Below are 21,515 nucleotides of genomic sequence, written 5' to 3'. Positions count from 1 at the left end.
ATATATTCGTTATTCACATTAATTAAGGTATTACTAACTATTGTAGATGGATCAATTCCTCTATATATATGTCTACTAGAGATTCAAGTTCTTCATTGATTTTTGTTTGTGCTAGATCCCCAGTTTGACTTTATTATAACGTTAGTATTGTCATTTCTCTTCCAGAATTCCAGTAAAGTAAGAGCCGTTTTCATCGGAGAATCCTCTTGAATGAAATGCCCTGAATCTTGAAATACAACAAGTTGGTATTTCCCTTGCATCTGACCAATAATCAATTCTTTATCTAATCTATCATCTCCTGCTAATATTAATAACTTTGCAGTTGGTAAGGTGACAAAAGAGTGCGATAAGTCTGTAAACCATGTACTCCAATAAGGACTAAAGTCTTTCAAATTTGTAATCCTAGTAACTTGGCTTGTATCACCCTCTACTGGAGCAAATAAAGATGGGACAGCAATTTCTGCACTTGTTTTGGTCCTTGATAGTTTATGTTTCATATACCAACCAATAGCATCTTCATAAGAGTTGAAAGCGTTTGGTGTATTTTTCAAGAAATGATCTACCTTTTCTAATGCTAAAATGGCAGCTTCTTCCACAATATCGAACATGGCAACTCCTAAAACATGCGATCTTATCATCTTGTCCAAAGATGGGTGGACAAAGGTACATATGCTTCCGCCTAATGAATGACCCACCAATATTAATGATATATGTTTCTTTTCATTTTGTTTTGAACTAAAGATTTCTATGAGTTGGGTTTGATAAAACCAAGTTATAAGGGATTTAAAATCTTGAACAAAAATTTCCCTCCCATAAGAGATAGGTTTAGTAGGATCTATTGGTACTGTTTTCCCATGTCCTCTTGCATCGAATGAGAAACAACCACATTTACCGCTTGAGCGCTCATAGACTTCTTTTGCTAGATTTGCAAATGATAATCCAGAAGATCCAGCACCGTGATGAAAGATATATATGGGTATTGTACAGTCTGCGGTACTGGATGAAGTAGTCAGATTCTCGCTGTATGTAACGGAGTTGTTCTTATGGGAGGTTGGTAGAGTGAAATAAGTATTAAATTGGAAATTCCGATCTTTAAGGGTCACCACTTCATTCTTCGTGAAGAAATCTTTCCAGGAAGGTAATTGGAGGGCATCATTTTTTAAGTTTCGTGTATGTTGTTTTTCTTTACTAATACTTTTTTTAGGGAAGGAAGGTAATTGTCCCAGAGTATCTAAATTCGAATTGGGTATTTCTTCGTTGTTATTTAGTTTGTCTAATTGTTTTAAAATTAACTTCCTGCGTAAATCTTGACTCATCTGTAATATAGATATATTTTTTTGTATTTACAATCCTGAAAATGGAAAAGAAGAATTGGATATTGACTCTCAAGCACTAGCCCCTTGACTGCCTTCGTGAATACATCTTTTTGTAGATTTGTATACTTTTTTTCATCAGCAGGTTTCTTGACTTCAACCTGACCTTACATAAGGTCTACCCCGAGAGTACATAAAAGTGCGTCACATTGACTAAACTAATTTACATTTTTACAATCAATAAAAGCAACTCAACTGATTCTACGCAATGTACAAGGCCATTTCCTTACAGGGTTTTGCATATTTGTAATATTATCGTAAATATTCGTCATCTAATTCTAACAAGGAGGTGTTACCTCTGTATATCTTTTAGTTCCTATCGAAATATATATGCCATAAAAATGCGTATGAATTATGTTTCGTATTCTCGTCATTTACAATACATTTATTATATAGTATATAGATATGCAATGTTATATGTGTATCAACATATGATCACGAGTTTTGTTTTTTGTTTGCCGATGGATTCACGAATACTCTAATATCAGGATTTGGTTTTCTATACAAATCAAGCTTTGTCGGTTTCTTGTGTTTAAACCGACCCATAAATCTCTTGGACTTAAGAGCAAGCATATCGAAGAAGTTCTCCTTCTTCTCAGTGTTATTATGGTGTTTGCTGGAAGTTTCAGTTCGAGTACCTAATGATCGGGTTGGATGAGATAATAGTTTAGATTTCTGCGTCACCTTTGTAGATGCTTGAGCTTGAAGAGGGCTTGTCAGTGAGGATGGTATCGGTATATGGTCGGAAGTAGTTGCGGTCGTTGACGGTCCAGATGAAAACATAGGACTAGTCGGTGTACTTCCTAGAGAAAGATCTGCATCCGCCGTTATTGGAGTTGTTGCTGGAGAGAATTTTTCCAGTCGTTGCATGATACTATTCAATTGATTTATCTTTTCAGTAATCTCTTTTAGGTATGGGTCTGCAACAGAAGTGTCTTTGGTCTTGTCTTTGAATTGGTGATGTGCAAGAAATATATTCTCTTCCACTGTGTTGGTACATCTTTTCCCTTCCTCCTCTTCTGGAGGTTTTTGCTGTCGGGCTTTAAGTTTGTGTATTATATATTCCCTCTCAGAATCAGTTAAATCATATGCACAGAATTGATTCAGTATTTCAGTTATGTTTTGAGCCCTTCTATTGGGAATATCCTTTGGATGATCCGAAAACAGCTGCATATAATCGGACTTGCGATTCCTCCAAGTCGATGTATGTACCTTCCTGTGTGGATTCTGCTTTTGACTTTGCAGTAATTCAATGATATCTGGGTGGATTTGTCGAGCCTGATCTTTGTGTTTATTCTTGGCCATAGCCTTAGCAACAAAAATATCTCTTGTTTCCTTGGGTAAATTTTCCCATACTAAATTTGCCTTACTGACATAATTATCATTGACAAGATAATCTAAAAATTCGTTGAATGGCTCACTAGTTAGATCTTGCTTCGATTGTAAAGAGCCTATACTGTAACAACTTGTCTGAGATAAGGTTCTATGAAGATTAGTAATGGATGTTCTCTTTTTCACATTATTCACAGCATTATAGGAAATTGATCTTTTCAATACTTGATTCATCTTTTCTTCATTAGCAGCTTGACATATTGCACAAAATAATCGATCATGTAATTCACACGGCTCAGCTTCTTCTCGTATGGATATATCGGTAGCACTTAATCGTTTAATCTTGGTTGATGTAGAAGTTGAGGCAGGAGCACGGTGTGTATAAATTGGCAGATGAGACATAGTTTTGACGTGATCTACTGGCTGTATAGAAATATTGGGTTCAATGTCTTAGGTTGAAATTGAGGTTGTTGGAGACCAAGAATCTTGAAAGTACTAAGAATTTATTACAAAAGAAACCATCTCAATACTACATCCGATGGGATGGGCAATGCACGGGACGTAGCATGTTCTGGCTTATATATAAGCTCAAATCATTATGATCCTAAACCAGTGCTAAAATTGAACAGTCTCAAAAACTGTCTCAATTTTGTTTCGACATTTACTAGATAAATCCCATGAAGCTGAGGCTATCATAAACTACCGATCATGATATGATTTATCCTAGTTTCGTCTTCTTTTTACAATTGTCATTTTGTTTCATCATGAATTTCATGTTGGGAACTTTTTATGTTTCTCGTTTGTTTCACACGAAGCGGATTTCTATCGTTTTGAAGTTTGTTCAATATGAAACAAACAAGAAGCAGTGAAGAAACTTGAATGAATGAGGATGATGATGATGAATAATAATCTCAAATGGGAATTGAAAGATAACGAAACGGATTAAAAATAAAGCTGACCAGTATCAATGTTTGTTTCCTCTGGTCTAAGATCCCTAAGAGGTGCCTCGGTATTTTCTTCCAGTATGTTCACGCGGTTTGCCATAGCATTGCTTCTTTTATCGTTACTTGCTCATTGGTTACTAATACAATTCCCAGAATCTCCATTCCATTCAACTTCTACATGGAAGCCATTATTCCCACAATTAGCTAGAAGGAAATCTTTCTTTTCTACATCTTCGTCGTCCTATTACTCGCATAATAACTACTCAAATTCGACAAATGCAAATGGATCAGAAGTCTCATCATCTCCACTCAATTATAAAACGTTCGTTGCATATCAACCAAAGGATAGAGATGATCAAATATATAAGAATTTAAAAGATTCTTTAATGTCTCCTACGGGAGAAGATAATTTCTTCATCGCTTCCATTGATTCTAACGACGTTTACGCCGGTGTAGCAGATGGTGTAGGCGGTTGGGCAGAAAGAAACTATGATTCAAGCGCTATCTCAAGAGAGCTTTGTAGAGCAATGGACCAATTAGCCACTGCGACTTTAGTATCATCTAAGAATCAAAAATACTCGGATGTGATTTCTCCTAAGGATCTTATGGATGTTGCGTTTGAAAAAATTCAAAATGATAAGATTGTTGAAGTCGGTGGAACAACTTCTATCGTGGCCCATTTCCAAAAAAATGGTACTTTAAATGTAGCAAATTTAGGTGATTCATGGTGTGGTGTGTTTAGAAATTATAAATTAGTCTTTCAAACAAAGTTCCAAACTGTTGGATTCAATGCACCATACCAATTATCAATTATTCCCAAACATTTGCTTGAAGAAGCTCGTTTGAAGGGTACATCGTACATTAGAAATACACCGGCTGATGTAGATGAGTATTCTTTCCAATTGTCCCAGAATGATATTGTTATTTTAGCTACTGATGGTGTTACGGATAATATCTCCACAGATGATATAAGTTTATTCTTAAAGGATAACTCAGAGAAACTATCAACTAGTAAAGAACTAAATGCAATGACGAAAGATTTTGTTTCAAAAGTTGTCAACTTAAGTAAAGATCCAGATTATCCAAGTGTATTCTCTCAAGAATATTCAAGATTAACTGGAAGGCTATATAAAGGTGGGAAGGAAGATGATATTACAGTAGTTCTAGTCAAAGTGGAATGAACGTCCAACAAACAAGTAAGACTGGTAACTTTACGTACATATCGTGTATTATATAATCTTTTTATATATGTATGTAAATATGTGGAGCGATATTAATAACATATTATTATATTCTTAAAACACTAGTAATAAGCATAGTATATTCGACAATGACCATGACAGTATTAATGGAGGAGGAACTAGACTGTACCTTCTACGACTTTATTATAATAGCAACAGCATCAGATATACCTAACCTTACTCCAACTTTAGAATCCAAGAGACAAATATCTCCACTAGATCGAAGGAAACACTTTTAAAGGACAACCTATTTAATTTCCTGTTTTAATCAAACGAACGTTGTAAAACAATTTTCCTAATTTTTTCTCTTTCTGACTTTAATCTTTCCTCTTCCTCGAGGACATCAGAAACAAACTTAATATTGGTTGGCAGCTCCAATTGTCTTGATTGGGTCTTTTTACCTGATCTTGCCAAGAATGTAAACTTTACTTTATTCGGTTTCTCAGAAACATATGCTGGTTGTCTTGCAATGTCATTATCCTTCGTAGCAATTGGTATGATATCTTGTTTATTAGGAATATTTCCGATCATTGGAATTTTCCCTCCTGAACTCTTTTCAGTTTTCCGCGTTTCCATTGATTCTTGTAAAATTTGTTTAAATTGTTTCTCCAATTCATCTTCAACTTTTCTTTCCTCTTCTGCTTTCAATTTTTTCTTATATTCTCCATACATTCTCTTCAATTCTGCATTTCTATCTGCATCGATATCTCTAAAATCTTCTTCTTTATCACTTTCATCTTCATTGCTTCCGTCATCACTGTCGTCGTTGTCGTCGTCTGTGTCATTAGATTCTGAGCTTGAATCATTCTCCCCGCTCTCTTCTCCTTCTGAACCACCGTGAAGATCTCTTACCCTCTCTGTATCCTCATCATCGTTAATGTTCAAAGTAGCTTCGTCGTCAGAATCATCAGGAAATTCAATACCTTCATCATTTTCTTCTTCCTCTTCTTCAGAATCACCTGCACTTTCTCCAGTATCCTTATCCTCGGACATATTTTGCAATCTGGCATTCTTAAAAACTTGGACCATAGAATCACCCCTCACCGATGTCTCTTTCTTGTTATTTTTAGTTCCTGGTGTTACTTTTCTCACGAGAGTTCCTAACTTTTGAGCACTTTCATATAGAGACCCTGATCTGTTGAACTTGATCTTACCTAAGGTATCCAAATTATCAAGGGATTCAATGATTCTAAATTCGACTTCCTTAGGTAGTGGTTGATTTTTCGTGAAAATGTAATAATCAAAAAATGGTAGAAATATCTTCAATTTCTTAAGCAAAGTACTTGGGAACCTTTTCAGACTTAGCAGTGCAGTAGTTGTTAATTGGATTCTAAAATAATTATCTGGAGGGTCCAACTCATTCAAGGAGAAAGGATTGGGTTGACCATTTTGATGCCCAAATTGTAAAATTTGATATAATTTGGCTAATAAAACATCAGATTTAATCATTTCCATATTAAAAATTTCCGTTAGATATTTCACATTTGCTACTCTATGTCTATTTTCAGCATAAAGATTCGTCTCTAATCCACCTTCGATATTCTCTAAGATCTGATCAATACATTTTATAATAAATTCTCTATGGTAGGTAAATAACCCATTCAATAATTTGGCCATTGTCGGCAAATTTTGATAATTTATCTTCCCTGGTTTGGTAAATAAAGAAAATAAAGTCCTAGTTGTTTCTGGATTTTCCCAGTGCGCCTTTCGAAGTATCTTAATTGCATACCTTGGATCAATGTTTGATAATTCACTTCTAATTAGGATACGGAAGAATTGCTGCTCCGGTGTATACTCCTTTTTGTCAACATTTAATGATTTCATTGATGGTGGATAAAGTAATGCCATAATATTTTCCAAAGCACTCTTGGTGTTTAAATTCAATTGTCTATCCCTTTTCTTCTCTTGGATTAATTGTACCATCTTTTCCATTTGTGGTTTCAGTTCAGGCTTGTTAATTAAGAACTTACCAGAATGTTCCAAAAACACTGTTAAAATTTCGATATTATTGGGAATAAGCATATTTAAGATTAAAGATCGAATTTTATGGAATATCATAAATGATGGGATTAACATGAATTTCATCATTTCGCTATAGAAAATGATATTTTTAACGTTAATTCTATTTGAATGTAACTGACTCCGAAAACCATTATCCAAATATTTGATAAATTCTTCTGTTACTTCAGGTAGATATTTATTTGTAGTTGCCAAGAAACGAGCGTATACTTTAATCTTACTCCAATCTTGAGTTTCAATGAAAAATTTTAATAATCTATTTCTTGTCGCTTTGTTATCAATCCCACTCGTCCAATAGTCTATAGATATTTGATCAATTTCTTCTTTTGTGTCAATTTTATCCAAGCTATGGAAAAAGGAGTTAATTTGGTCTGCAGTTCCGATTTTATTTTCTTTCTTTGACTGTTCTACAATTTCATCGATACTTGGTAACACTTCATAAAACTTTCGAACTTCTTCGTTTTCCCATAGTTTTTCGGCAATCGATGAACCAGCGTTGGCCACAATAGGTGCCGTGTTAGCTTCATCTAAAGATTCATTTACGTCATTAACATTCTCCAAGTTTAGAGGTTCAATTTTGAAGAACTCAGCAAAAGTATCAGATGCAATTTTAAATCTGTCAAAAATCGGAACTAAACCATCACGTTCTTCACTATATTCATCCGTAGATTTACCTGTTCGTATTTGACATTTTTGATGTGCTTTGGTTAATTTATTGATTTGTTTATTTAAATCTTTTGTTCTTGTGAAAACTGCTTCTGAAAAGACTTTAAATAAGGTCTGAAGGGAAGCCTTTAATGTTGTATCGTAGATAATATCGTCCAACGGCGTATCTTCATTTTCTATCAACATAGGATATCGTTTAATAAATGATGTTGCTAGTATAGTGGTATATCCCAGCTTGAATCTATAGTTCAAATTTTCCTTTAAAACACTAAATATAATAGGCTCTTTTCTACGGACTTTCCTTTGTAAATAGGCAGGCAAGGCATCTTTCGAGTTAGTGTTCTCTAATGACGTAAAGACACCAACAAGATATAGTTCTGTTAATATGTTAGTTTTTGCCTTAAGCCTAGTAATCCTCAGTAATTCTTCTTTTTCAGTGCTTTTTTCAATCGTTGGGTTTTCAAAATTATTCAAAAACAATTGAAATAACTCACAAGTAAATCTTTGATTGAATCTTTGATGTAGCGCACTTATTATTTCTACAGCAGAAATGATGTCATCATTTTTATTGGAAATGGAATATAAAACTTCGTTTACTGTAGCAATAACTTCTGATAGATATTTTTCAAGCGAAAGTTCTGATAGTTCTTTCAATAAAGATGGAGTAGATTCTTTGACAAACCCTTTCTTCAGTTTTTTAATAAACCCGGTATTTCTTTTTATACTGGAGTCCAATTTCTGGCTTTTCAATTGATAGACTTCCTCACCAGCCCATGCTCTAGTATTCAATTCATGTAGTTCTTTTCTTCTCAAATTCTATATTTATTTGAAGGGAACGCAACGAATCACAAGTATAGGCTCGGAACTCTTAAATAGAAATAATAAATAAAAGAGCTCACAAAACAATGATGTGATAAGATTAATGAAATGAGGGTTAGTATTAGGTGCTCTTCATAATAAATGGGGAATTTTGTTGCTTTGTGCAAAATGAACCGATGATATCAATCACATACGTCCATAGTTTTGAGAATAATTTTGGACAGAAGGGTAAGCTGTTTCTTAAAACAATGAATATCAGCTTTTGTGCTCAAGAACTGTACTTGATAGCTGCCTTTCCTTTTCTCTCCCAACTTCTACTTGGCAATTATCGAAGTCTAGAAAGTTTATACAAATATCCATCACTTTGATTATTGAAATGTGCTAAAATGTTACTTTTAGGGCTGCACGAATTGACTATAAGTATGTTAGGGCTTATCCATTTGAAATTTAAAACAACCTAAACAGACCTGATATCAGGGTAATATTTCAGATGTAAAAACTATGAAAAGTAAACAATAATGAAGTAATCAAGAAGTAAAATAGAGCCTCAGTATTGCAAAATACGAGTTGATCAAATGACGGACTGTTTGATCAGAATAGCAATAGTTTAATTGCTTATTATACAGCCTGAGACTTGTACTACTCAGGTCTTAATCCATTGTCCAACTTGGAGGCATGCTAATTGAGGGAACATAACCCTACACTGGATTTGAAGAAAATGTACGAAATTTTGAGTCTCATAACAATATCATTAACAGCATTTGTGGTATATCGTTGGTCTTATCGAATATTATGGTTCAAATTGGGGTTTCTCTTTAATAGCATTTCTCCACCAACTAAAAAGATGATTTGTTTGCAAATATGTATCGGACTTCGAACAAGACTCTGGTGCATAATGGTGCCGCTGATAGTAACACGTTTCTTGAAAAGTTTTACACTGAATATTGCTTTTCCTCAAATAAAATAGTAAAATATATTAGAGTTATTTTTTCATTAGCAATTGTATGTTATGTCCTTACTGTTGAAATAGTTCTATGGCAAATAAAGGCCGCTACTATTGAGAACAGCTCAGCTGACTTTGTTACGAATTTTTTATGGCCGATGGTGTCAGCATCCTTGGCATTGGTGTTAATATTATGTCAACCATTTCTAATATTATTATCTTTACTAAACAAGTTTTTTAACGATAGATTTGATATTGATAGATTGGTTATTATTACAACGTCGATTATGCTATTTTTGATATTAATACTGGTGTTTATTGATGTGGGACCATTCCACTATACAAGGAATATTTTGACAAAACTATCTATTGCAGGTGTAACTTTAATGGCCATTCTTTCAGGGATTGCGACTGTGACAACAACGTACTACACATTTTTATATGTATGGAGGAAATATGTGATTCGAAATAAAAATAAAAGCACCTTGGTCCCATCAGTAGATGATAGAATAAATCAAAGATTTGTAATCTGGGCTACAGATGAAGATATCAAGGAAAAATTGAAAATTTATCTTTATAGCATTAATGAAAATATCGGTCGTATTGAACTTCTGAAAAATCAAACCGCTATACCAACAACTAACTTTGAAAGAACACAACTAATGGAATTAGTTGGATATTATCAACTGGAAGTTGGGAGCTTGGAAGCATTATTGCGTAAACCGAGAAACATTCGTCTTTTAAGGCAAATCTTCGAGGTAGGTTTCATAATCTACTGTGTCTACAAAATTTTGAACACATTCCTGCTGAGGATACCATATATGATAACCAGAAGGATAACAAATCCATTAGATCCCATGAGTGCAGACTACTATGATCAAAAAGGTAGTTCCGATCCGTTGGCTGTAACCTTTGCCAATATTCTGGATATATTCCTTTTTCGCTTCAATTATCAACATGACTTAGACTCGTTAACAAGGCAGATATCGTTACTTCTTTCGACATCTTTATTTATATGTTCTCTGTCGACTGTTAATATGACAATTTCATATCTGTTAGAGCTTTTACCAATAAGATTACAAGTTCTAGCAATGTTTGCAATGCAGGATAATGAGACTGTAAATGAACTTCCTACTTATAAATCAAAATTAGTGCATAAGGCTCCATCGATCATTAAGAATCTCATTGTATCGGAATTGACCGGTATCTATGTTATTGCCACAACGTTAATGGTACGATCTAATTTACCATTCGATGTCTCCACCAAATTACGTGAATTGCTAGGTGAGAAGTTCACAGTTCCTAACGTAGCAATAGATGACTGGTTTGATGAGATCTTTGCCACATCATGTGTGCTTACAGCCTGCTTTATAATATTCGTTGAGAAGACTTTGAAATCTGTCAAATGAGACGATCCGGATTTAAGAGTAGTATCAATTTCCAGTAACGTTAGGTACGAGGGCTTTTTGCAAATCTTATTTAATAGACTATAATGCTTATAGAAAGAATTATGTAAAAAAACAAAGAAGACTTTTAATATATTTTAAAAATATAGATAATAAATTCATGTATATTGTGTAAGTAAATGCATGTGTATGGGTATCGCAGTATGAAAAGTGTGTTGAAAATTAGGGAGTAAATGTGTTTTTTCCTTTGTCTTTACTCGAAGAATTCATGTAACATAAGATCATCTGATAATTCATCTTTAGTTAGATGATATACTTCCATCAGTAGTTTTGGGAATCTCCTACTGAAGTATTTGTAAAACCCATTCGGAATTGGACCCATAATTTGCGCTAAATCTTGAGGTAGATCCATGAAATGATGATATTTATTTCTTAACGCTCTTAATAAATCCATCAACTTAGATGCAGAGTATTTCCTGTATTTACCTAAGTTATCCATGAATGCTTTGTCGAAGTTGTGACTCCAGTCACCATGAGGAAAAACTACTCGGGCATGTGACTCCAGTTTGAGTAGCAATGGACTAGGTGGGTCTCTTCTTTCTATTTCGAATCGATCGCTTACTTTCAATAAAAATTCTAATTTCTTAGCACTCAACCAGAACACTGGATGTTGTAAGACAGCAAACGCTGATGGTCTACGTTTTGGATCATTTGAAATCATTTGTTCTATTAGATCGGCCGCTTCTACTCTTAGGGCACGATCTCTCAACGTGCTTTTCAAACCATGAAGATCATAGCGTCCTTTAATAATATTTCCCTCTCGGATATATCTTGCACCAAATGGATGATTCCCCTTTGATAAAACATAATAAAATACACATCCCATGGAAAATATATCAATTGCACGAGTTAGTCGCTGCTTAGTTAATGGATCATAGAATGAGTCTGACGAAAGGATTGAATTGTTTTGATGATGACTGCCGTGGGCAAGATGAAACTCGTTATTTTCATCTAATGTTTGCAGAATCTGACCAGCAGTGTCCTCAAGCAGTTCAGGAGCTCTCCAACCACTAGTACCTGTTGGGTTATTCAAGCTCGTTCTGAAAGATGATTGTTCAGCGTCTAATTTTTTACAGAGACCAAAATCAGATATCATGACTCTTACTTGTTGGGTATCTTTCTGATTTTTAGCGGCCGCTTTCTTCGATATCGCAACAAGAATGTTCTGAGGTTTGATGTCTCTGTGGATAATTTTTAAAGAATGAAGGTGAGCTACACCAGCCCCAATTTGTGATAAAATATCTATTGGATCCAGCAGTTTCTGAATTCTCCGTAGTTCATCTGTTGGGTTTTTCATCTCAATCAAATCTTGTAAAGTTGATGTACAAAGTTCTAAAGCAATATACAAGAATTTATCAGTTGTTTCTGAGCAATAGTATCTGACGACATTTTTATGATCATCACTTTCAGTTAATAGTTTGATCTCTCGAGAAGCAATATCGCAAAAATCGATCAGCATTCTTTTTACGGCAACAGGTCTATTTTGGAATGTACCTTGGAAAACGACTGTACCAGACGAACCATATCCGAGAATTTTATTTGACACTTCCAGGTTATTTAGAACATGCTCATAATTAATACCATCTATACTCCGTATTTGACCTGGTACTGGTGACGATGCTCGTGGTGGAATAGGTGACGAGACTCGTGATGGAATCGGTGATGAGATCCGTGGAAGGATGGGTGACGATAGCCGTTGTGGAACAGGTGATGCCACTCCTTGTATATCTATTTCCTGACTTTGACTTATTTGTTGCTCTTCAGCAGTCTGTTGTCTCTCCACCTCAACATTTGAGCTTTGTCCTTTACGTTTGTTCTTTTTGCTACCTCTGGAACCCCTCTTTCTTTTCTTTTTCTCAGTAGTTGGGTTGTTCGAGGCTAATTTTCCAACATATTCAAAGCCTTCTTCACCGCTATTAATAGAATATTCAGCAGACGTAGTTGAAGGTTCAAAAGCAATATTTAAATGGTCATCCGGTGGAGCACCAACATTCACCTTTGTTTCCACGATTTCTTTTATTTCTTCTTCTACTGGTGATGGTATCAGCTCTATTTTTTCGTTTGTTGGGGTAGGCAATAATCCCATTTTCGCTAGGAGATCATAAAGAGGTGGTGCAAGATGCAGTTTTTGAAGAATAGTTAATAAAAACAAAGACGATAGTAAAATTAGACCGCTTTCCAATATTCTGTAAATAAACCTGCCTACTACGAATACTAGGGAGAAATCGTACTTGTCCATTATTTCTTTTGTGATTTCTTCTTGCATTCTGACTCTATATTCTTCTAATTCTTCTCGAGATAAAACGGTATCTGGTTCCTTATTTTCTGGCGGAATTCTTATGTCATTCGATGATGAATCTAATTGTAAAGCTTTTCTAGTTTGTGGTTCTTGTGCTTCAACCATATGTACAGGCCTCTCATTAAATTGTTCATAATTAGAAGACAAGAGGTTATGGACACCAACGATAGCAGTTTTAAATAAGTTTTCATTTGCAAATATTGATGATACTCTCCACTTGGGGCTCGTCTCATATTTTGATATTGGAGCGGCTCTTACCAATGAGGGAAAGTGTTCATAAGATAGTGCAAACCAGGAATGATTTTTCGTTTGATCTAAATAAAGTTTTTCAGTAGCATTGAAATCTGTATCTTCGAATGAATTGAACGGATGAGGTACCAGCACATTTTCACCAAGTTGGTCATCGACAAACACGTCGAAAATCCCAACAATGATTCCGGGGAAATTAGGAGAAATCCATCTCGCGATATTAAAATCAGCGTCAACAGCTAGAAGTGATTTATCTCTAAATGGAGCGATGAAAATACCATCTTTTGATAGTTTGTTCTCCGAATTCAAATGGACATCTAAGGAATTTGCTTGCCATGATGCATAAGTAATATTATACTCAGTGCCATCAAGAGAATGAATACCTAATTGATAAATAGTTTTACCAATAACAATAACGTTCTTACAATATTTATTAGTAGAAGTCTTTTCACCATGTTCATCGACGCAAGAGGCACGTTTATCCTTTCTAAAGACTTTATTGGCGGTGCCAGGGCCATAAGCGGAAATGATTTCACCATTTCTTGCATCGATGGTATACATTATTGTTTTTCTTGAACCAGTATAAATCTTTTCGTCTTCTTTAATTGTACCCATATCGTCAATGACAATATTAGTTTTCAGATGCATTGGAGAAGTTAAAATTAGCTGTCTGATCGTTACCGGGATTTTTTGTAGACCTTGGTGGACATTAAAATAGTAAATGTTCCCATCGCCATATGGCTCCACAATCAAGGTTTCATTAATAGTAGATCTGGACGGCTCTACGACATCGAGCAAAGGCTGAAATTGTTCTGCTTCTATAGACCACAATAGCTGTCCATTTTCTCGGTCTAAAGCATGTAAACCACCTTCAATATCTGGGCGCATTAGGATATTAGACAACGTTAAATCATTTAATGTACGAGCCCTCATATAAGGTACAGTTAACGACTTAATGGTGGATGATCTCAAAGAGTGTTCTTTTTTTTCTCTGATTAGATCCTTTATTAAATGCGAAGTGGACTTCAGTGCATGCTCCATTGTGGTGGAAACTGAACTTCGAGATGAGAAGAGTTTTCCCTGAAGAGCATTAGCAGTACTTTTAGTTTTCCCTTTTGAAGTGCTTCTTATCGGGGTACGTATAAACTTCCTCGATTTTGAACGTTCAGTAACTGCACTTTTTGTTGTAGGTATATTTAGTATCACTGATTCTGTTCTCTTCTTCGTCAAAGATGATTCTAAGTAATCGTCTATCATTCTTTTATTCGAAGGTGTGCCAGTTTTGGATGTATTCACAACAACGACTTCGGATATTTTACTTTGGGGTCTATTATTTGCAATTTTTTTAATCTTCCTGGCCTTTATGAGCCTTGCAGCAAAGGCCTTATCATCTTCACCTTCGGATTGATATGCAGTAAGAGTCTGTCCTCTATATTTAACAGTTCTAGTCCTACCCTTTTGCCTATGAGTTGTTCTGGTAGATGTTGGTATAAGAGATGGTACAGGATCTTCTGTCTGTCGTTGATTTTTTTCTCTAACTTCTGAAATAGGGGAAATTTTTTCTGCTACTGTTGTTAACTCTTCATCTGAAGATACAGTTGATTCGTCTGTAAGTAATTCTTCACCTTCTTTTAGAACTCTAGTCCTCCAATAATTTGCATCTACGGTCGTTATTCTTGTAATATGATGTGTTTTATATAGGCCCGGTTCTAAACTAGTTAGAATTTTCGTACCTTGTTTATAACGAACTGTGTATGACACAAATCTCATGTCCAGTGATGGTGATTGTGTTTGCGTGGTTAGCCTCTTCGGCGAGGACGTTCGTGTTACTTCTGAGATAAGTTCTTCACTAGGAAGCGATATTGATGTATTCTCTTTATTCCATAAGGGTACTTTCCAAGCGCATACTACATGTGTGTACTGGAATATTAGCACTAATGATGCCAATATCAACCTTTTAAGGCAATTCATTTCATTAAGATATTGTTTTGTTTTGTTTTTTATTGTGGGTTGTGGCAATATGGTTTTATGATCTTGGGTAGTGAAAGAAGAATAAGGAATATTTGGATTTAAAGAATTACAGGAAGGACGTAAAGCTACTCCTTATTGATAGTTGGGGAAATGTCTGAATGTGAAAGTTTGCTATTCTTCACTATTGAGAAAGAAGTAATATGACGCCACTTGATGATACGTATAAGTAAGCACTAGTGTTCCTGAATGGGATAAAACAATAAAGTATTAGAGTAGTAGTACCCTATTTTGGCACAGTTGTTTAGTGTTACCGTTAGATATGTTGTTAGGCAACGGTAAATGGCTATATGCTCTTTTGCTCGAGTGAAAAGAAGTGAAACGAAGCTTTGTTTGTAAGCTAGAAGCAAAAGATTAGCTCAGCCAATATATGAGAGTTGCATGCGCAGATGCATTGGTGGGTACTCATGCGGCAATGTTCCCAACAGAGAAATAATTGTAGCTCATGCATTAATTCTTGGTGTTCGGAATTTCTCGAAAATGATTTTCCTAAAATTTTTGGGAATCCAAAAATCCGAAAGAAGGCCTGAAAAGTATATATTCGTCAGTGGATATATTTTTTGCGATTCAATGATGATAGCATATCAGAGAGGATAATTTACCAGGCGACGAAGTTCAAACTTAGTAAATAAGCAAATAAAAATTAGCAGTTCTCAAATATCTTTAGTTGTCCTTCATGTCATACCCTAATTCTTCAAAAATATCTTTCAACTTGCAACCTCGTTCATTGGCAATTGATTGAGCCAAACGAATCCCTGTATCCCTTAATTCGTTGTACTCTTTTAATTGAGAAATTTGAAACTTCTTTAATTCTTTGACAGTCATTGCTCTTATTTTATTGGATTAGTCCATATTCTGTTAGTCATCTTTCATGAGAAAAGCAAAAGGAACTATTTATAACATACACGTTATTTTGTTTTGAAAGATTGATGAATTCTTCTTTCAATTTCTGATTTGAATTTCTGAGTTCTTCTAAGTAAGTTTCGTTTTTCTTAAGTTGGTCTTGTGAATAGAACATTATCTTTGGTATCGTTCCTCGCTGGTATTTTTGGTCCTGCTACCAATCTTCTTTTATTTATCAAGAGTAATTTTTGCCATCGGCGGCAAATTGCTAAGTTTCTTGTTTACATTCGGAGTTTTCGATTTAAATAAAAAAAAATTTCCAATAAGTTAATGAATATTAATGCTGGTAAATATAAATACAGGATGTATAATACGTATATGTCTCGAAGTTACAATAATTGTCCAGTTTTCCTTTCCATATCCTCTAGAGCTTCCTTCATTTCATTTAATTGAAACTCTGCTACCTTAATAGTGTCCCTTAGAGTTCTCATACTTTTCTTGTCAACTGAGAATAGCCTCTTAACTTTTTTATTTTCTTAAAATATGGATAACCATGCTTATCCCCACGGTCCGTTATCCAATGCCACAGATTTTGCTGAGAGCTTTTCATAATATCATCAATGGAATTATTCTCCTTATTGCCTCCATGTCCTTTAAGATCATCTTCATAAGCTGAGTATAAAGTTTTCATCCTTGGAATATAAATATATTCATTCCCATCAATAATGATCTTATCATTGGGTAACAACTTGAAACTTTTATGATTTTGTACCATGATATTTGAATTAGGTCCACCAAATAATAATATCCGAAATAGTGTAAATAAAAAGAATATACCGACGGAAGCCACAATAATAATGTTCTTGTTGGAGGCTGGCTCAAATGATACACCTAAAATACTTGTTAAAGAGTTAATAACTTCCACAATAGGTTTAAATTTCTCAATGATAAAGTCAAATTTAACCCTAGGTGTTTCTTCGACATCCTCCTTATTAGTAGTCGATAACTTTCTTGCTCTACTTTTCCTTCTCTTACCTTTGCCTCTACCAGATTGTAACTTCGCAATTTCAACTTGGTTTTCCTTAATAATTGAGTTTAATTCATCAACTAATATTTTCATTGAAGCTTTTTGTCCTTCAATAGACCCTTTTTCAATGGCGCTTTTCAAAAATGATTTTCCTGACCATATGACATTAGTAATAACATTAATATCCGTACTAGTTTCTTCTTTATCCCAAGTTAAGTAGATCAGACTTGCCACACTGAAGGTGCTACCTGATGGGACATCAGGAGTCTTGGTCAACTGTTTAACGAGGATATAATTTTCCAAATCATAATGTTGAACAGATTCCACAACGTTACAGTTAGTTTGCTTCGGACCTAATGAATTATTTAGTTTTTTAATATAAGTATAGGATCTTTCCTCATTGACGAATTTATTTGGAATATTTGAAATGTTAATATTATTTTGTTTCAAAAGAATTTTCTTTAAGAAACTTATATCTTCACCAAATAGTAATTTATACGTTGTGCCCATTGGCACATTAATTTTACCATTTTGTAAAACAAACGTTCCTGCCTCTAATGGAGTCGGTAATTTTGTTTCAGGATGTCTTTGTGGTCCTATTGTTGGTAGTGATGGAATTACCATTGGTGGTTTAGAACTACTGATTGAGGTTGATTGACCACGTGTTCTTTTCATTATTCTTGGTAAAATTACATCTTTAATTTCTGAAATCATTGAATTTGTTGATTCTGTAACACCATCAACGGTACCCTTTTCAATTGCATTTTTGATCCAACTCTTGGCGGTCCATATAATTGATACGTATGCCATGAATTTCGTTGTATTATTTGAATCCCATGATAAAAGAAATACTGTTTTAGTTTTGAATGAATTACCTGAGGGAACATCTGGATTTGAAGTCAATTGCGTGACTTGAATGTAATCATTTAGATCGAAATTATCTAATGTTTCAGTGATAATACATTTTGTTTTGCTAGGTCCAATTGATGATGTCAATGGTTTTGTATAAACATATTCACGTTTCTTAGAGGGGAGTAATTTGGGTAACGGTGATGGTTGAATATCAAAATTTTTAGCTTTTTGCAAGATAGATTCAAAATATGAAGTATCATTACCAAATAATATATTGAAAATGGTACTTAATGGAGCATTTAAATTAGTTTCGCAAATTAATTTTTCATCTGATACAGGACTATAATTTGAGGAGGTCGGTTCGTGTTTTAAAGGTCCTAATGTATCACTATCAAGTTGTTGTTTCATGGAACCTTTCAATTGTGTAACATCTTCCTTAACCCAATAATCGCTTGATACGTCTGTATCTGAAGTATATTCAAAGTTATCATCATCGCCATCATCATCCGCATATTCATCGTCGTCTGTGATGTAATCGGTCATGGAAGTATTATCATCAATTGAATTTGAATGTCTTTGTGAAGTATTTTGCAATCTATTTGAAATAATATATTGATTCCAAATATTTGTAACCAATTTGAAAATTGTATCTCTTTGAACAAAAGAGGCAAAAGTATATCTTGAATTTAAAGTATCAATAACAATAGCATTGGGGAAAATCCCCATTGTTGTCTTTTTCTTAATTTGAATAATTTCTTGGAATGAAATCACTACAGTAGTAATCCAACCTAAAATATTTGAATAAAATGCCAGATGTTTATTAGAAATGTATAATTTCCCTTGTAAAAGAATATCTTTCGATAAGGCACATGTAAATTCCGTAATTAGTTTTTCATTAGATTGAATATCTGTATCTTTGAAGAAGTTGTGAAATTCTGAATTTTTCTTGTCAGAGGCAAATTTGATGTCATTTAATTTAATACCATCATTACCACGAGGAATCATTACACTATTTCTTATCAATCTCTGAGTAGGTTCCGATGTGACATTATTATTATCATTAAAAATAGTAGTATTGTTGTTATTTCCTGTTTCATCTAAGTTTTCATCTATACCACTATTATTATTACTATTTATTGGTTTGAAAGATGGTAAATTCAATGATGTCTTGGTATTTGTATTATTTGTGTCGTTATTATTATTATTGGTTGTGGGAGTTGATGGTAATCTTGGAGGTAACACTAATGGAGTGAATAAAGAAGTAGCAATGTCAGTACTATTTCTTACTTTATTAATTGAATATTTTAAAGCTGAATGAGGTAATGGAAGTACTTTCATTCCCATAGCGACAGGATTCAAATTTATTGGAGTCATTGAATTTGAGTGTGACTGTGAATGTGAATCTGATGGTAATTTCATGATATTCTTACCGTTGTTTCTATAATTATTCTTCAAGTTATTGGCGCTAGTATTTTGCATTTTTAATTTTGAATCTTCTAAATGTGGAGATGAAACTATATGTGAATTTCTTTTTGAGTTTGAAGTTGAATATGAAGACGATAACTTTGCAGGTACCGTTGTTATTGATGAAGAAGAATTCCGTGGAGGTACAGTGGCACCAAAGCAAACTGTTTTAGATCTTTGACGACGTTTTGGATTCAAATCATTGCTATCGGTATTATTAATACCTGGAACGTTTTCTTTATTTGATTGTGTTGATACATCATTATTTGATAGTGAAAATAATTTGAATTTTTTTGATATTGGATTTACCTTTGACGGTATGTGATTTAGGGAAGATTCAATTGTCAATTGCGAACTAGTGCTGTTCCTTTTATTGATATTGTTGGTTTTTGGAATAGAATATACTGGTGTAGAAATAGTCGATATTATAGGATCAGATGTATCATGTGATTTTGATTGTAATAAGTCTCTTGCATTGCTATCAGCATTTTTGGTTAATTTTTCTGTAATGATATCATTATTCAGTATCTTAGGATTAAAATAATCAAGGTCCAGACTACCTTTACCTAAAGTGTCGATTATTTTTGAGGTAGGTGGTTGGCCTTCATGTAGATGAGTATTTTTTGTCTTCTTAAGGGAGTGTCCGTTTAAAGTACTTTGGGAAGTGATCGAACGTATGCCCTGGGAATTTTTATCATAATGAATAAGCGTCGTGCTTGCGGTAGTATCAGCACGAGGTTTGGCGATATTTCTTGAAGATGAAGATAACACATTGTCCAAATTTTTCATCAAATCAGCAGATGTAGGCTTTTTAGTTGAGGTGGCCCCCACGGCCGTCGAGATAGGCGGTGTATTAGTTGTTGTATCAACATGTGTATTCTTATAATTATCATATTTTTTCTTTGCCAATGTCCATAGATTATCAAATAGTCCATTATTATTACTATTAGTAGTGTTTTTGATATTTGTTGAAGATTTATTGGATACGGTATATTTTGAATTCCAATCATTAGTCATGTCATTATTATTACTCGACTTTGTTCTCAATAATAAATTCGTGTCATTATCACTATCATCCTCATCCTCATCGTTATTGTTATCGTTGTAATCAGAATTTGAATTATAGCTTGAATTATTTGGTAATGAAAGAATACTTGAACCTGCATCTAAATTGTTGTTAATTTTTGATGGTAACGATGATAAATTCCTATATTTTTTTAATGTGTTATTAAATCTTGATTTGCTTGATGTGTAATTTGCATTTTTCTTCACGTTTTTTCTTTGAGTAGTTTGCATTGATTTTTGCCGACGAGTATGCCTATGATGATCATGATCATGATCGTGGTTATGGAAATCTATAGAAATTGGGATATTAAAAGGACTATTCAATAATTTTGAATTACTCTGTTTTATTGGAACATTATTATTATTATTATTAGATGATGGTGCCTTTGATGATATGTGGTTATTCCGCAGCAGATTATTCTCATTATTTTCGTATTTTTCTTTCGGGTTACTTGCGACTTGTGCAGAGAAAGTCCTATCAGAATGATTAAGAAGCTTATCCTTTGTATGGTTAGGATGTTGTAATGATGTCTGTTTATATCCATCGGTACCTTCTTTCCCCTTCCTTTTGGAGGGGCGAAATATGTTTTTCAACACTTTCTTTGAGAACGAAGAAGATGCATGTTTCTTTTTATTGTATTTATCGGTACTCATTATTGTGTAAAATATCAGTAGCTATAGGAATTTGTAGTATATGACGTTCAACGGCAGTGGCAAAGAGTCTTCCAAAGTAGATCTGATGTAAAAGATATCACAAACGTTGTATCATTTGTATTCCTGAAAAATGATTAAAGACAAAGTGAGACTAGATGTAAGTTAGCAGACTAGAGTAGTGTAAATAAAGATTATATCAGCTTTGGATATGTGTGTATGGGATAGTATAAG

At 34.1% G+C, this 21,515-nt stretch overlaps 7 protein-coding genes across 7 annotated transcripts; 2 read left to right on the top strand and 5 right to left on the bottom strand.

Moving 5' to 3' along the window:
- Positions 1 to 92: 92 nt before the first annotated feature.
- PPE1 (phosphoprotein phosphatase methylesterase 1) lies at positions 93 to 1,316 on the bottom strand (the record flags this gene model as incomplete). The annotated part of the gene is made up of 1 exon (XM_003669049.1): positions 93 to 1,316. The coding sequence occupies one exon, from the start codon at positions 1,314 to 1,316 to the stop codon at positions 93 to 95; it is 1,224 nt and encodes a 407-aa protein (XP_003669097.1).
- Positions 1,317 to 1,808: 492 nt separating this feature from the next.
- Positions 1,809 to 3,107, bottom strand: NDAI0C01930 (uncharacterized protein; the record flags this gene model as incomplete). The annotated part of the gene is made up of 1 exon (XM_003669048.1): positions 1,809 to 3,107. The coding sequence occupies one exon, from the start codon at positions 3,105 to 3,107 to the stop codon at positions 1,809 to 1,811; it is 1,299 nt and encodes a 432-aa protein (XP_003669096.1).
- A 565-nt stretch (positions 3,108 to 3,672) lies between these two features.
- PTC7 (type 2C protein phosphatase PTC7) lies at positions 3,673 to 4,830 on the top strand (the record flags this gene model as incomplete). The annotated part of the gene is made up of 1 exon (XM_003669047.1): positions 3,673 to 4,830. One exon carries the CDS (start codon positions 3,673 to 3,675, stop codon positions 4,828 to 4,830), a length of 1,158 nt encoding a protein of 385 aa, XP_003669095.1.
- Positions 4,831 to 5,154: 324 nt separating this feature from the next.
- Positions 5,155 to 8,594, bottom strand: NMD2 (Nmd2p; the record flags this gene model as incomplete). The annotated part of the gene is made up of 2 exons (XM_003669046.1): positions 5,155 to 8,391; positions 8,589 to 8,594. 2 exons carry the CDS (start codon positions 8,592 to 8,594, stop codon positions 5,155 to 5,157), a joined length of 3,243 nt encoding a protein of 1,080 aa, XP_003669094.1.
- A 661-nt stretch (positions 8,595 to 9,255) lies between these two features.
- On the top strand, positions 9,256 to 10,746 carry NDAI0C01900 (uncharacterized protein; the record flags this gene model as incomplete). Its single annotated transcript, XM_003669045.1, has 1 exon — positions 9,256 to 10,746. The coding sequence occupies one exon, from the start codon at positions 9,256 to 9,258 to the stop codon at positions 10,744 to 10,746; it is 1,491 nt and encodes a 496-aa protein (XP_003669093.1).
- Positions 10,747 to 10,996: 250 nt separating this feature from the next.
- IRE1 (bifunctional endoribonuclease/protein kinase IRE1) lies at positions 10,997 to 15,322 on the bottom strand (the record flags this gene model as incomplete). Its single annotated transcript, XM_003669044.1, has 1 exon — positions 10,997 to 15,322. One exon carries the CDS (start codon positions 15,320 to 15,322, stop codon positions 10,997 to 10,999), a length of 4,326 nt encoding a protein of 1,441 aa, XP_003669092.1.
- Positions 15,323 to 16,709: 1,387 nt separating this feature from the next.
- Positions 16,710 to 21,284, bottom strand: LAM4 (Lam4p; the record flags this gene model as incomplete). The annotated part of the gene is made up of 1 exon (XM_003669043.1): positions 16,710 to 21,284. The coding sequence occupies one exon, from the start codon at positions 21,282 to 21,284 to the stop codon at positions 16,710 to 16,712; it is 4,575 nt and encodes a 1,524-aa protein (XP_003669091.1).
- Positions 21,285 to 21,515: the final 231 nt, after the last annotated feature.

This window comes from Naumovozyma dairenensis, chromosome 3 (assembly GCF_000227115.2).
Source record: "Naumovozyma dairenensis CBS 421 chromosome 3, complete genome".
Classification (NCBI taxonomy): Eukaryota; Fungi; Ascomycota; class Saccharomycetes; order Saccharomycetales; family Saccharomycetaceae; genus Naumovozyma; species Naumovozyma dairenensis.
Note: the sequence above shows the minus strand (reverse complement) of the source record. Positions and strands in the feature narration are given on the sequence as shown.